Source organism: Scatophagus argus, chromosome 7, assembly GCF_020382885.2.
Source record: "Scatophagus argus isolate fScaArg1 chromosome 7, fScaArg1.pri, whole genome shotgun sequence".
In the NCBI taxonomy this organism is placed as follows: domain Eukaryota; kingdom Metazoa; phylum Chordata; class Actinopteri; family Scatophagidae; genus Scatophagus; species Scatophagus argus.
Genome location: NC_058499.1, coordinates 2,509,757 through 2,525,000, shown reverse-complemented (window position 1 = coordinate 2,525,000; position 15,244 = coordinate 2,509,757). Strand labels below are relative to the sequence as shown.

Sequence of the window (15,244 nt, the reverse complement as noted above, 5' to 3'; positions counted from 1 at the left end):
GACTCAGAACCTGCTATTTTAAGATAAAGTAGTCACATAATGTTGCTTTAAAAGAATGTTCAAAAGCAGTGTGAAAAGGCTTTGTATTGCCCTCAACCACTAGAATTAAAAAATAGAGGGTTTTGTCCATATTGTAGGTTGACAAAGCTTTGGGCAGATTCATTCATAGCTCTTTGAGATGTTTTCTGTCCATAGACGAAAACCATAATACCTGTTCTACTCTTAGGGTTTAGATAAGAAACTCAGCAAACACTCTGAGGTAAGTGGAGCTCCTTTTATAGGCTGTTTCATTGGAATTGCTTTGCTAGGAAGCAGCTTGTGTCCGGGTTTATTTCCAAGCAGCAAACACTGAATCAGGAAATAAACGTGGACACATTTAGAAAATCTTTTCTTTGAGGCAGTGAAAATGTCTCGGGAAATGGAGCCCAAAGTAAAAGGTTATTGTTGAAAGTGGAACAGCTTCTACCATTGGGGGTGCTGATCTCCTGTGATTTTCCAACTTATCACTTTAATCACACTGGTCAAACAGGTCAGCAGGTCACCTGGTTTTGACACAGGCTCTTGTAACTGGACTGTCACAGTGTATTTAATAAGCCAACTCTGAGCTCAAGTGTATCCAGATCGGGAGTAACAAAAACTTTCGAATTTAGTGTATTTACTTATATCATAGTGTCTTGTAATAAGCCATAACTGCATTACTTTTGAGACACTGGCATAGTGAATGGCAACTGTCACTAGAGGAAAAACTGGCATCCTCCATCACCCTCTGTGCTTCATTTGACATTGTGGGTCAGTGTTCAGGCTTGGTGGAAAGTGTGCCGAATTGTTTTCTGGCAACAAACAGGGATGACTGTTTCCCCTTTCTCATAATGGCAGATGGTGGAGGAACTGAATAACCAAGAAAATCAGTTCTAACATGTCTAATCTCTTCCGTACGGCGTTAAGGTGGGGCATACTCTTTAGATGAAATGCCCTGTAGACTATAGCCAGGCTTGGGTTAGCCTTTATCTGTTTGCATCATTAAAACAAAACGTTTCATTAACGATCATTGACGCTCTTTTCTGGCACAAGCTCTTCATCCACAAGCCATGTTGTCAGCGTAACTTACTTTGCATTGCTTAACAGTAAGACACTGAAGTATGAGTCCCACGAAGTAATTTGCCCAGTCATCAGGGCTGTGTAGCTTCAGCTCTCTGTTGATTTGTTCGAGCTGTGTGGATCTGTTAGTCAGTGAAGTTACATAAAGTTTGGAAGCAGAAGTAAGAGGACATTAAATATTGTGATCTCCAACATTTGCCTTGAAAAATCACAGTCTAAAATCCTCAGCAAATCATATCGTGCAAATCGTATTTCTTTACTCTGACTGTATCTCATATATATTTGACAGTATACATAGACTTGACCTACACTTCAGCTACAATTACCCAATCATATCTACTGATTAACCTCTATCGACAGACTCCTCACTGTTTTTTATGTGGTATTGCTAATTGTGGTCCACAATAACAAACACTGGACCTTTTTTGTATGTTGGAGATCTCGAATGACTTAAAATCAAGCTTGTATCAAAGCCTTTTGGAAGTGGCTCTTAGTTGTCCATTTACATCTGTTTTAAGCAGCCAGCACGACTTCAAACACACCTCACTGGCCGTGTGTGTGAGCAGAAACATCATCCTCTGCTCACCGTTGTGGCTAAATGCATTTACCTCGTCAGACACATGGACGGAGCTCGTTTCTAGACATTTGACCTCATCAGCTGTCACCTCCCTGCCCCCATCTCTCTTTTCAGCAAACCAATCCAACACAGGTTTCGATAAATGGCCGCCGCTTTCTGTGCTGCTTTCTCTCCTTTGGCCTGCGTGTTACAGGATGTTATGAGGAAAAAGTGGATGATTCAGTAGCTGCATAATAAGTCTCCACTTTATCAAAATGGAGGTCAGTACTTGCAGTTTTCCTGGATGGTACATGGATTTTTCTTTTAAGTCATTTAAACTGAAGCATCAATACACAATGAACGGCGACAGAAAGTACGAGAGAGAGGGGAAATGAATGACTTATTAAAAAAAACTTCAGGTCAGATACAAACCAGTGGCTTGTAGTTAAATTAAATGCACCTCAGCCCATTCAGTCAGTGCTCCAGCCTCAGGACTATCGATTGGCTGATGTCACACTGTCTTGGAGGAACAAAGATCTTATTATCATTGATGTGAACCGAAGGTACCGACAGTGACATAGCAGTCTTTTTGTCAGTATTACCATCAGTTTATTTAATAAATTCTTAGATGCTCAGGCTATCACAGGTTGTAGTGTGAGTACACACTGAATGTTTCTTATGTACAGAGCATGCAGTGTAAGCTCCACACATGAATGAATGGAAGAAGAGGAAGCCTTCAGAAGGTTTTCCTCCCATGAACTTGTTAATTTGATGCCTTGTAGATCTTCTCACAGTGAACGGCCCGTTTTGGAATCTTGCCTGTAGCTTGTAGTGGTTCAGTGTTTTCAGTAGCAACAGTCGAGCATGATGGATACTGACCAACGCAATGGAACCTCAACTTTTCTGATAGGGTTGTTCTGATACCAGCAGTACATCTGTTTTGTTGGTGGAGTAGGAAAAAAAAAATCAGAATGAACCAGAAACACATTCACTTGCTCAGATATGCGTCTTATATTTTAAGTATTTTTTTATGCTTTTAACAGTAGAGGGATGGCAGGAAATGAAAGAGTAAAGACTCCCAAAAGGTAAAGGAAATACAGTTTTACAGTGAGATCATCTGTTTTAGCAATAAATGTCAGCATTGGAGTCTAGTTCTCCTTTAGCTTGACTGTAACGAGTTCTAATTTAAGTCCCATACATTAATGAACAATCTTTCTTCTTTTTTTGCATTGTCATGACTATGTAATTACCTCCAATCTGCGCTGGTTTGTGTGACTCCGTGTGTTATTACCGTTCCTGATGTCAGCAGGGTTATATCAATCACATCATCTTTATTTCCTGTTCATCTGCCCTGAGCATATATATTTACAGTTTGGAGCCTAAATGATCTGTGATATGCTCCCTTACATGTGTGATGCAGTGCAGTTTCATAACTGATGGGTATTTCAAAACTCAAACAGAGTGATGCTGGTCCTTGAACTGAGCGCGACACTAACTGGAGGCCAGGCTATTTCTGTGCAAGATAAATGACAGATCATCATCAGCATGAACGCTGATAAGAATGAGCTCAGGAAGTGTAATTGGCAAATGGAGACATGTCTCGAGGAGGGGAGGGGATGCTGCCTTAGTCATATCACTAATACTTAAGTGCAGTTTCGTCAGTGGCCATAATGTTTGTTTGTTTCTTTTTAAGCTGAATGGCATTTTGCCTGTTTCCTGATGAGCTCACATCTTTCAATGCAGTGATAAGCCTCTAATGGGCTTTGAAGTGTCTTGCTGAGCTAGCTGCAGGCTGTGTGTTGTTCTTTGGTGCACCGTCGCTGCCCATGAGCAGAATAAGGTGCTCACTGAAAATGGCCATTTGATGAAAGCCAAACGGCTCTCTGACGGCAACCAGTTGTCTCTGTTGCTGTGGTAACCCTGTAAGAACGGCAAAACGGCAGAGCGATCGGGTTTCTGTGGTAACTGCTGACTTCTGCTATTTTTGTCTCTTGAGCTCATATACTGGCTGGAAGTTGAGCCAAACGGGAGGCTTAATTTAGCTAAAGGATCTTCAGTAAGGACTTGAGCTCATACCCCATGAAAGGGCACTAATGTATTCTCACAGGACGTGACCTCTGACCCTAAATCCTCACCTACGAGTTGCAAGATCTGGAAAGTGCTCTTCAGAAAGCTTGCACACTCTCTCTTGCACACTCACTGTTGCTCAGTTATCTCCTCTGCTGGGATTACATTTTCCTCTCAGATTGGAGACAGCCTTAGTAGTCAGACTCTTCATTTATGGTCATAAATGACAAAGGAAAGAGGCAAATCCTTACATTTAAGAAACTAGAACCAGCAAATGTTTGATGTGTTTGCTTGGAAAATGACCAAAATAAATGGGAATTATTTTTCCTTTCTTTGACTGATCTTTGTAGCTTTTACTTTCTCACATGCCTTTTCTTTTTAAACGTAATGTAAGTTAACCACTTGAGCTGTAATACATGATTCATAGTGTTTGTCTTCCTCCGTACAAGTGGATTGTTTCTGCCAAAAGGCTTTCTTTAAACCATCAGTGTTTGTCGCTGTAAACAGCAGAGCAGTGCTGCTACAAAATCAGCCTTCATTTGTGCTTTCTCATGAATTAACATTTTTGGTTTGTAAATTTTCACGGTGGCCTGTTGTATTGATGAGTCGTAACTGTTCAGACGACATTTCAGCTATTTTATAGAAAAACCATTGAAAGGTTTCACCTCATCTTTGGCCGTTTTACCGGCATTCAGAGTCTTCACATATAGATCTGAGCCGGCTTGTGAAACTGCTCAGCTAACAGTGTTAGCTCCCAGGTCGGCCGTCCACAGCCTGTGCCAACACTAACAGAGCTGGGACTCTTTGAGTTTTAATGATCATACGCTTGGCCAGAGCCAGAGGATGTGAGGTCATTCTGTTCCTCTTTAATTCAATCTCAGCACGCTCACCCCACTTGGTATCAGGGTTTTCTCTACCTGCATTCAGCACCGACTAAGCCCAATGAATGTAAATCTAAACAAAAAAAAAGACTTTTCCCAGATTTCATAAATGTAGTTAATTCTCAGTGGACTTCTTCAGCAAGTTAAATTAAAATTATTGAGCTCATTGGCTACTGATGAAAAGCTGAAACCTGTGACAACGGCAACGACCATCAGAGATGCAGACTTAAGAATTGACGACATTTGAAAGCGGTCAAATGGTCATCAAATTGTAAATATTCACGCAGAATGTAGTTTTTTTGGTAGCATTCAAAAACCCATGTAAGCCAAATCATAGAAAGGCGTGCGTACTTCTCAGTTCGTTAAATTGTGATTCGACCCTGTTAGCTGTAAAACCCCTGCTTGTCTGTATAACATCATTCTCTGATAGCACAGAAAGTAAGAGGCCTGATTGTAGCTTTGATGAAATATTAGAGAACTGGATGCAGCGGAGTGCAGTGGGCCGATGTTAGCTCGTCAGTCAGACGAGTTGGACCCTCTGCTGTGGATGGACAAGATGAGGAAAGAAAGCATCTCTGTTCTTGGCAAACTCCCTCAGCCATAATCATTATGTGTGCTTGGCTGCTGATTTTTGGGTAGCTTGCAAAATGAGTTTAATATGATTAACACCTGGGGCTGCGCAGTATGGCCGCAATATTATTTGGCTGGTACAGGCCTCTGTGCTAGGAGGTCATTTAACGGTGGATTTAAGAGGCAGCAGGACACCATGGTGGACCGAAGGAAAGCTTGTGATATCAAATCCTCTTTCTCTCAGACAAAAAGATAAACAATAATCTAATTTCTCTGTCACGTGATCGTATTCAAATTATAGGTCTTCCAGCAAAGGAGGAATAAATTATGGAGACTGTAATTTGACACGTCTTTATCGTTAGTTTCTGTCTGTCATCATGTTGGTGTTTGTGCTCCTGAAGAACCGCAGTGCAGCTGTTAACGTAGCAGCTGCACAACAGTTTAATATCTAGTGCAGTTGCAAGTGCAAACACCTGGATTTAAACACTCTTCACTGGCACATGTTGGTGTTAAGTAACATCTCACAACACATTAATGACCAGTCTCACTATAATTTAGCATTTCTCATCTTACAGAGCCATACCCTACAAAAACATCTCATTATCCCTCCTTTGATTTCATGACTGTACTGTAAAATTGAGAATGAGATTTGAATTTGCATCCTCTTCGTTGTGTCCTCAGGCCTAGTTCATGGCTTCTTGAAAAGGGGTTCATTACAGGGCTGTAAGACGTGCAACATGATAATTCTTCATGGCTGATCTTCAAGGAAGTGCAGTGATAATTGAATCCGTTCAGTGGGAGGAAATCACAGCATTTGTCATCATCATGTTCAAACACTAACATAGAGCTGCAGCTAACCTTGTCAGCCATTTAATTTCACTGGGCTCTCCTCCATCCTCCTTCTCTAGTATGTCAGCAGGCTGAAGAAAGAAGGGAAGAAGATGTGTCGTGACCAGAAGGTCACTGAATCTAATCAGTGGATCAAGTGGGAGATTCTGTATCCGGTGTAAGCAAATCATAATGTTTTCCTCTCCCCTAACTGCTGCTGAGGGGCTCTAGAGCAAGGCACTTAAAAGCCCCAATTAGTCCCCTGAAGCTGGTTAGTGGCAGACTGGAGTGATACTGGACTGATGCTTAGGAGCGAATGTGCGAATGTCAAATGAGCAAACAGAATGAATTAGGAAGGCTCTCTGGACAAATTAAAATGATTTCCATTTGAATGATCACAGGACTGAATGACTGATCCTTGGCTACCTGTAAATCTGCCCTGAGGAGGCTCCTTCGTCCGTTCTGTTGTAGGATCATTTAAGAGTTGTCATGGTTACCTCTGCAGGAGGAGGCTAAGGAGCACCTGCTCCCACCCCCTTTCATTAAAATCCATGTTATTGATTGGCTGGTCTGGTATCTATGAACCCCCCTCCTTCCCCCTCTCCTCTACTTATTCTGCTGGGTTACTTGCGGGAGAGCAGAATGGAGATGGCTTACGATTGCGTTGGCTTGCTGTCACTCGAAAGCAGCAGCCAATCAAGACAAGCAAACTGGGCCAGGGGCCCCCAGTAGTAAATGTGCTCTGTGAACGACAGCTGGCTGCTGGGACTGCTGTATGAATGTGGACACAGCCAGCGGTGACACGTAATCTTGGGACTAAATCTCACGTTCACTGTGTCTTTGCCAAAGATAATTTTGTTTAAAAGGAGAAAGTGCCTCGCTGGTGTGTTTGTGGCTCTGGTGGATGTTTCCGTGGAATGGAGGGTAAGTAAGGCTGCTGACATGCTGTGTGTAGTCAGGAGCTCCACGGTAGCTGTGTTTCTGATCTTTTTCCTTGCAAATGGCCTTTGTATTGTGTACAGCAGGTGGCCCTGTACATTTTGTATTGATATTCATGAAGTGGACGGTTTGCTCAGCGCGTGGGCGAGGGCCTGCTGGCTGTGTGTGTGTGTGTGTGTGTGTGTGTGTGTGTGTGTGTGTGTTGCTTGCCTCTTTGTCTTCATGTCTGTATATCTGTGTGTGTACTGCATGAGGGATACACCAGTGGAAGCAGATATGTGTGTTTACATAGTGGCTTGTTGAGCAGAGCTGGATTAGGTCTGGGCAGAGGGAATGTCATTCAATCTGTCCCATATGTTTGTTTTCTTTGTTTACTGTTATCCTCTGTGGTTGTGGCAAATGATTAAAAATAAAAGGTTGTTTGGCAGATTGTGTCAGTCTCCGCAGACTCCTGCATAACATCTTAGTTGTTGTTTGAAAGAAACACAGCCAGGGAACTGCCTTATCCATCAGGCAGCAAGTGAAGCAAAGAAAATTAATAAATAAAACTGTCTGTCTCCCTCTATTCTCCATTTTCCAGATGCTTTAGTGTCATAAAAGGAAAATAATAATAATGCCAAAGTATTTCAGGGCCCCACAAAGCACTCAATTTTATTTAATTTAAAATGCATCACAGACATTGAAAAATCTGAACAAAACACAGAAAACAGGAGAACAGTTACATAATTTTGTTATTTTCTTGGCACAAATGAAACCACAAATCAATGAAATAAATTAAAAAAGGCATGCTAAGTTACCTCTCAGTTAGCACCAAAGATCACATTGAAGACCAAACATATTCGTAAGCTCAGGATAAAATTCTCTTATTGAGAATCAGATAAAAAGCCTTTGGAAGCAGTGACAGCTTAACACAATCTCTTTTCTCTTGGCAGACAGTTTTTTTCCATCTCTCTTTGTTGCCGTTCGACTGCCAAGTCTTCATTTAGCTAATGCTCTCCTGGATTTCTAAAACTTGGATGCTACTTTGTGACAAGAGGCAAGTAAAATAAAGTTTTGAACTGAGATCTAATGCCGTCACTCCCTTCCAAGTGTGCCTCTTGTAATTTAGGTGCCATTTTCTCAAGCTGCTGCAATTTACGCTGGGATGATTGTCACTTTGTAATGCGCATCAGCTTAGGTTTAGATAGGTTTAGATGTTTGTACGACCGTGGATTCGATTCACTTCCTGGTCTGCTTGGCAGAGATTTTGCTGATACTTCTTAGATTTCTTCTGTGTTTCTGCACGCTAGCGAAGAAGTCTCAGTTTGGCTCGACATCTGTTGTGTGGAAGTACTTCAACCAACACCCAAAATACATTTCCAAAATTTTAAATGAGATTTTGAGTTAGTCCTTTATCTCTCTCTGTCCTTGGGCGTCTGTGTTTCCTTCTCACATTCAACATAAGTTTGAGGAGCATGAATTAAGCCGTGCTTGTGTTACCCCAAAGTCTTATTTTATATTTCAGATAGCAGCTGCATGTCCGTGGGTAGTCGTGGAAACCCATCAGTCTGTCAGTATTCATAAAGCTCATCATTTCTTCTTCAGCTTCTTGTTGCAGATACATGAACACCTCACTACCATCCCACACACAGATCTTAAGAACTCGTGCACAAACTCTGTTTATGGGATCCATACAAATGTTAAACCCACAGAGCCTGACGTACCTGGTGCTGCTGCCGTGACAGATGCTGGCCACAGTCCACCTCGTCCAGAGGTCAGCAGAGGTAGTTAGACCCAGACAGGCTCTGTGAGCAGCCCCATCAGTCAGGGCCAGCCACACGGGCCCGGCTATGAAGCACTCCTAATCGGCCCTGCCAACAGTCATTTCAGGCATGAGCAGCCGAGCCGGAGTGAGTTACAACTCAGGTTAGGATGCAGGCGGTCCACAGGAGCTCCGAACTTTTGTCTTGTGTTTCTCACACGTTGCATCTTATGATCTTATGATGTACCTCCTTATCAGGACACCCTGCTGTCTGCTCTGAAAGATTTCAAACAGATTTTAGCATCATGTCCGATCAGCAAAATGTGCTGAATATATCTGTCACTCTCATGTCACTGTTTTTAAAGTGTTTCTGAAAGAATTCAGCTCTTCAAATCAGGTGAGCAGTTTTCAAGTCCTGCCACTAAAGCTGCAGGACTTGTACTGGAGTGCACAAACATTTACATTGTTAAGCCATTTCTGTGAACCTTTTGGCTTTATGTTTTCTATGTTTTCATTTTCTTTCTCTCGTTTTGTCTCTAGCAAACTTGATTTGAATTAAAACACTTCTAAAAATTTCGGCGTGTTCGTTTAATTCAGGTTTAATTCAGTCCTGCAGACTTGGAACAATCAGGACTTGTTGGAAAAACTGAAGTGGAACTGCAGTATCCCTGTCAGAACACGACCCTCAAAGTGTCTGCTGATGACTGTAGTTAATGTGAACATATTAAAAACCAGTTGTGTTCATTTGCAGTAATTGCTTTCTGTTAAATACATTTATTTCAACAATACTTTGGACTCTGTTGGAGATAAACATTGAAGTTACTTCATTCACTAAGTAATCCGTCCGGTTGTCCTACCAAAGGCAGTATGTCTAATGAAGAACTGTGTGTCAGCCTTTTTGGACATGTTTTGACTGCAACATGAAAAGAGTTTTTCATTAATACATAATGGAATGGAGTTTTTGTTTGTTCTTCTGCAGTTAAAGGACATAGATCTTGTGTGTGTGTGACTGTGCATTAATGAGCGTCGTCGTGCGTCTGAATGTGTGCGTGTTCACGTGCGTCTCAGCGTGTGTCTTTTATCATTCCGGTCATGCCAGCCGTCTGCCGACCGTCCCCTCTTCAGTAAAGGTCACGTCTCCCGTTGTCTCCGGTGACATTTAGTCCCGAGTCTGTCTGTTAGAATTTGTCCCTCCAATTCATCACGTTATCTTCCCAACGTGCTCTCTGGCTGCCTCCTTACCAGCGTAAACTCACAGGAGTGGAGCCAAAGAGGTGGAGAAGTTAACATTTGGCATAAACAGGTTTGAATTGCCATCTTGTTCCGGTGACTTTGGAGTCTGTGCGGTAGTGATTCTCCAGTAGGAGCAGCTTTCAGTCAGGATGTTTTAGCAGCTAAAATAAACAGCTGAACATGCATCAGCCTGAGACCATCTTTGGGAAGACTTTATTTGACGTGTACTTTGAGTTTTTGGTTTAGACCCGGTCCCATCTGCTAACATGAAGGTGGTTTATGAGCAATAGTGCAGCCGGCCAGTTGTTGCAGATGTTTTGGCTTCACTTTTGCGGAGCTCTCATGTCATGCATCTTTATACAGTCAGTGATTTTGGGCAGAAACTGAACCCTGAAACCATCATTCAAAAAAAATCAAAGAAGCCAGAAGTCTTTGTTGAATGGTTTTGTCATCATGCAGTTCAGTCGGTCGTCTGAACATTCAGTAAAAACGTCTCTGAAAAGGAATTTCCAGAAAGTGGCATTAAAAAATACTCTCTAATCCATTTCAGCGTGACACCAATGGGCTTCTTTTTTGGTATCAGACTTCTCATTGTGAGTCATGTGACAATGAGGCTTTGATTGCATTTCATTCGACACTACACTCATTTTATCTCCAAATGGGAAATTCATGGGAGTTCAACTAGTGGTTGTTGTAATTAATTCATCAGCTGATCTGTTTTTTTTGTTTAATTGCTTAGTCTGTAAAATGTCTCCAGATGGAGTGAATTCTCAGGGTCCTGTAGGTCAGAGTCCCCAAGGACTCATTTCATTCAGTTTAAAATTAAATAAAAAGAAAAAACCTTTTTTTTTTTTTTCTGGACTTTTGGACTCTGCTTTATTGCTTAATGTGAATAGACCATATTTCAATTACAGCTAATTTTTTGGCTTGACAAAGACGATAAAGTTGGTTGCCACCCAGACAGCAGTATCCTCTCATCAGTGCAGGCCGACAGCATCTGTCAGGCCTGTTTGAGCGCAGGCCAATCTGAAAGACCCTTTTCTGCTTGGGCGAGAGCCTGCACTTCACAGCCTTGAATAGCTGGCCAGCTGCACTTAGTCTATGCACGTGAGTGTGTGTGTGTTTTGTGTGGGTATGAGACTGAGGTCCACATGAGTGGGGTCTTTGTCCCGCCCTCGCCGTCTTCGGTGTGACTCTTAGGGAATTAACATGACAACCCAACACCCCCACCCAACTGAAATGGTGTGTCAGCCCGGCATCATCTGCCACAGCAAATGTAGGAGGTGAAGTTCACCTGTAGCCACCAGTGGAACTTCATTATTAAAGGAACTTTATGTCTTTATGGCCTGCGATATATTTTTGTAACTTTGGTTCTTATCTTTCATCTTAACAGTTTTTTCATTACATTCACTGTTGACCTTTGGCTGCACTGGAGACTACACACACAGAATGCAACATGCTTATTACTTAAATAACTAATTTTGAAATGAAAACATTAATTCATCTTTTGGCCAGCTGGATTGTACCCACTCAGCTTCGCTCACACCTCTGAAGCCTCCATGTTTGAACCACCACAGATGTTTGCATTTATTCGAGGATTGTTACCAGTCAGTTTCAGCTAACCTCTCTGGGTTAACGGGTTATTATGGATGCTATGTTATCCCTGGTATGTCATCTTAGGCAAGCTCACATTCCTGTGGCCAATCGGCCCATCAGAGGAGGGCCTTTTCAAACCTGCAGCCACCTTAACGTGGCCAGAAAACAGAACATTCCTGAAGACAACATTTCAGTCAGAATAAAACTGCAGACAGTTCTCAGGTGATGAACAGAAAGGCCCAATATCATCTGTCACATAAGTGATGTTTTTTTTCCCCCCTCAGATTACATGGCAGAGGAGGCCTCTTGCGACGGCGTTTTGTTGCCTCATCCTGCGCTCATAGTCATATCGCTGGTGTTGCAGCTAAAACGCCTCCGTCTCTCTCGCTAACTTAGGAAGCTAAGTTGTGACAGTGGCTCCGAATATAGTCGATGGAAGCACAGTGAAAACTGCCAAATAATCTCCTACATAAACTATAAATATATTATGTTCCAACACTGGCCAAGACGTCGCATAATAATGTCTGTGGCTGGTGTGTAAGGAGAGTGTGGCACAGCTCTGTACTGTAAGGCTTGAACTGATACGAATCATTGACTCACCAAGTTGTAATTTTCTGGTTCGCAGGACTTTGCATAACTGGCACTTAGCAATAAATTAAGAGTCCTGACTTTGCTGTCAGGGGGATTGAAGGGTGATGAGCGACGAGAGCTGGTGTCACCTGTGGGATGTTTAAGTTAAACCTGTCAAAGTTAACTGCATTTCTAACATTCTGACATCTGTCTCATTTTATCTCTGACAAAGCTAATGAAACCTGCTTGCGGCCAAATGGTCAAATTTAAATAATTTATTTAAATGTAATAAGAATTCATCATCAGTCAGTGAGGAACAAATTGTCAAACACACAAACAAAAAGATGAGTCATTAGATGGCAGAAGAACCCACACTTTATGCAGTGGGTGTGCGTGTGTGTGTAGTTTCTGATTTTCCAAAAATCACTTTTGATTTTGATAGCTTAAATCAAATGCTCGCTTTGATCAGTTTTCAATTTATCATTTAAATTGTGACGTCCGTATGAACCAGTCGTGAATCAGTTGCCTGTTGGTTGCCACAGAAACCAGAGTTCACGGCTGTTTGCTTGGCTCATAATGACAACTGACGTCACGCCGGTGAACTGACGACTGCTTCGTCTCCGTCAGCCCCTTTGCAGCCATCGTAGTTTCCTCCGCTGCTTTCCTACCCGCGGTGCCTGTCCGGTCTGCAGTCCGGCTTCTTCTGGTCCACCCTGGTGTTTTCACGGCCGAGCAGCAGGCCTCTCCGGGAAGCCCTGAGTGTGGATGTTCTGACATGAAACATTTCATATCTCGAAATCACAAACGTCCTTGAGTCTTCTGAGTCTTTTTGAAGTTTTTCTTGCAGTCTTTACTGCTCTTTTGTCAGACATGACCTAGTTTTCTACACACATCCAGCATTTGATTCTACAAATACCTTCTCTCAGTGTCCCCTGATGGTGCGGAGGAGAGGAAGCTCTAACCCTCTCTTCTTTTTGTGTCCTCTCCACAGTAAGCATGTTTCTCAACACCTTGACGCCCAAGTTTTACGTGGCTCTGACGGGCACCTCCTCCCTCATATCAGGACTCATTTTGGTAAGAAACACTTAATTTAAAGTAAAAATTGATGTTTCCTCATAAGGCGCACTTGCTGCAGAATATATATTCTTTGTTTTGCTGTGCCCTTCATAAACCCACTGTGTGTTACTCTTAAGCCTCCCAGTATTAAAGTCTTTGCAGGATGTTCTGCTGCAGGAGCTAAATGTGAAAGCATTTTTAAAATCACACTTCGGGGTTGATGCGCTCTCACTTGACATTCTCATTCATATTGTTAAAAAGAGAAAATTAATGTTCAGAGGTGGCTCCCCAGGTGACTTGATGAGCCCGGGATTAATTTGTCAGGACTTTAATCGCAGGTTCAGAGGCCAGGAAGAGCTGAAAAGAGACGAAATCGATACTCATTTGGTCCTATATAAGACGAGCTGCAGGGACATGGCCGCCTCTGGCACTGTTGCTGCACATGCATGTGCGAGTCGAGCACCACGCAGTGTGCGCTGTCGATGTTTGAGGTGCTTTTCAACATACACAGGACACATTTTGAGCTGTTATTGTGTGGGATGTGGAAGAAAACATCCAAAGCTCTTTGCTTCTCAGTTGATTTGACTGCAGCACCTAACTGGTGACTCGTGGTTCCAGGTCGTTGACCAGCCGCCCCTGAGCAAGGCACTTCTCCCTGTCCTGCTCTGGAGAGGGCAAATGGTGCAAAAATGTTTGCGTGTTCTGCATTTCTGAGGTGTGTTGGTTACATCTGTCCCTCAGTCCACAGCTCAGCTCGAGTTTTTTGCCTGCCAATGTTAGCATTGGGAAACAAGAAGAGTCAGTAAAGAATTATAATAATATATTATATATAATATAATGGAACTGCTGGCTATTCCTACTGCAGATGTTTTATCTCTCTTTCAAGTTCTGCACAAAGACAGCCAACTGTGCAACAGTGTTTGGTGTGTATTTTAAAATAGCTCCTCTCTTAATTAACTCACTCTCTCTTCCCTGCAGGCTACCAGCCAACATGTGTAGGCTGCTCAGAAAAGCTGTTGAGCTTTGCACATGCTCTGTGAGATGATTAAAAAAATGTGGAAGCCAGTTGGCTCTGTAGGAGTGACTCTGGTCTTTGTTATTGAGTTAGATGTTTATGTCCCTATTGGGTATGTTTCCTCTGATAATCAGAATTTGATATCACGTCCTCCGTTAAGCCAAAGCCAAGAGTCTTACAGCTTCATTGTTCTGCTTCTTCTTTGCAGAATATTCTCACCTAAAGGTCCCCTCCACACATGTACTGAGGCATGATGAGGGGTTGCAGGCATAACAATCACGTTCGTCGTCTTAAAAAGGCATTTATTCCTTCTCCTCTGTTAAAAGTGCCAGTGCATATGCAATATGCAAACACTTTTCACTTCACAAGTTTGACTGCTGGACACAGGATGTCTCAGTGTTTGTGCACTGGAGGCTTCAACTTTTACTTGACCAGGATTGGCTTCTGAACTTTGTGATGTCACAACACTTTGCCTCCTCAGATCAGGTTTTCGGGGAGCCTCGTGGCGTCAGACTGCAGTTCCATCACCGTGAAGCCCAAACATTTTGCTGTAGGAACACGAAACGCACACTTTTGACTGCAGGGTGATTTAAATATTTATAGTCACAGTCTTCTTCTGTTTGCCACCAAACTGTTCCTTCTGAGAGCAGCTGGATGTGCCTTCCTAAAAAAACAAAAAAACAGTTTGATGGTTATTATGGATTGTATTTCTTCATATCTGTGAACCTCCGTGACTCCCAGCATCCTTCAGGTAACGTTGAACTGGATTTGTAGTAGGGTGATTGTGCAGACGTTGCTTTAAAGGAGAGTGTTGCTCAAACCAGGTACAGGGGCAAGACATTACGTTAAATGGGCTGCACTTATAGTATAAAACCCTTTTAACCTGAGTGCACATCAAAGCATAGCGAAGATGGCGGAGCTGCCGTGCAAAGTGCAGGCTGGGAGCAGGCTGGGGCTCAGTGTCTCGCTCAGGGACTTTTTAACATGCAGACTAATGGACGACCCTCTCTGCCAGTCTGCAGTCCACCCAAACAGCAGGTTTCACTGATTGGTTCCTCCCGAAGGTGCTAATTCGTAAACTACGGGTGAAGCAC

General features: G+C 42.7%; 1 protein-coding gene across 7 annotated transcripts in view; it reads left to right on the top strand.

Moving 5' to 3' along the window:
• LOC124061365 (suppressor of tumorigenicity 7 protein homolog) overlaps nucleotides 1-15,244 on the top strand; it is a 42,687-nt gene that overhangs the window by 15,898 nt on the left and 11,545 nt on the right. For 6 of the 7 annotated variants that reach the window (XM_046393089.1, XM_046393095.1, XM_046393090.1 and 3 more), the window contains one exon: nucleotides 13,071-13,153. In XM_046393089.1, coding sequence (XP_046249045.1) covers nucleotides 13,071-13,153 — 83 coding nt within the window. Of the gene's footprint in view, nucleotides 1-6,646; nucleotides 6,925-13,070; nucleotides 13,154-15,244 lie in introns of those variants that run through there. The other variant, XM_046393092.1, reaches the window with a different exon arrangement.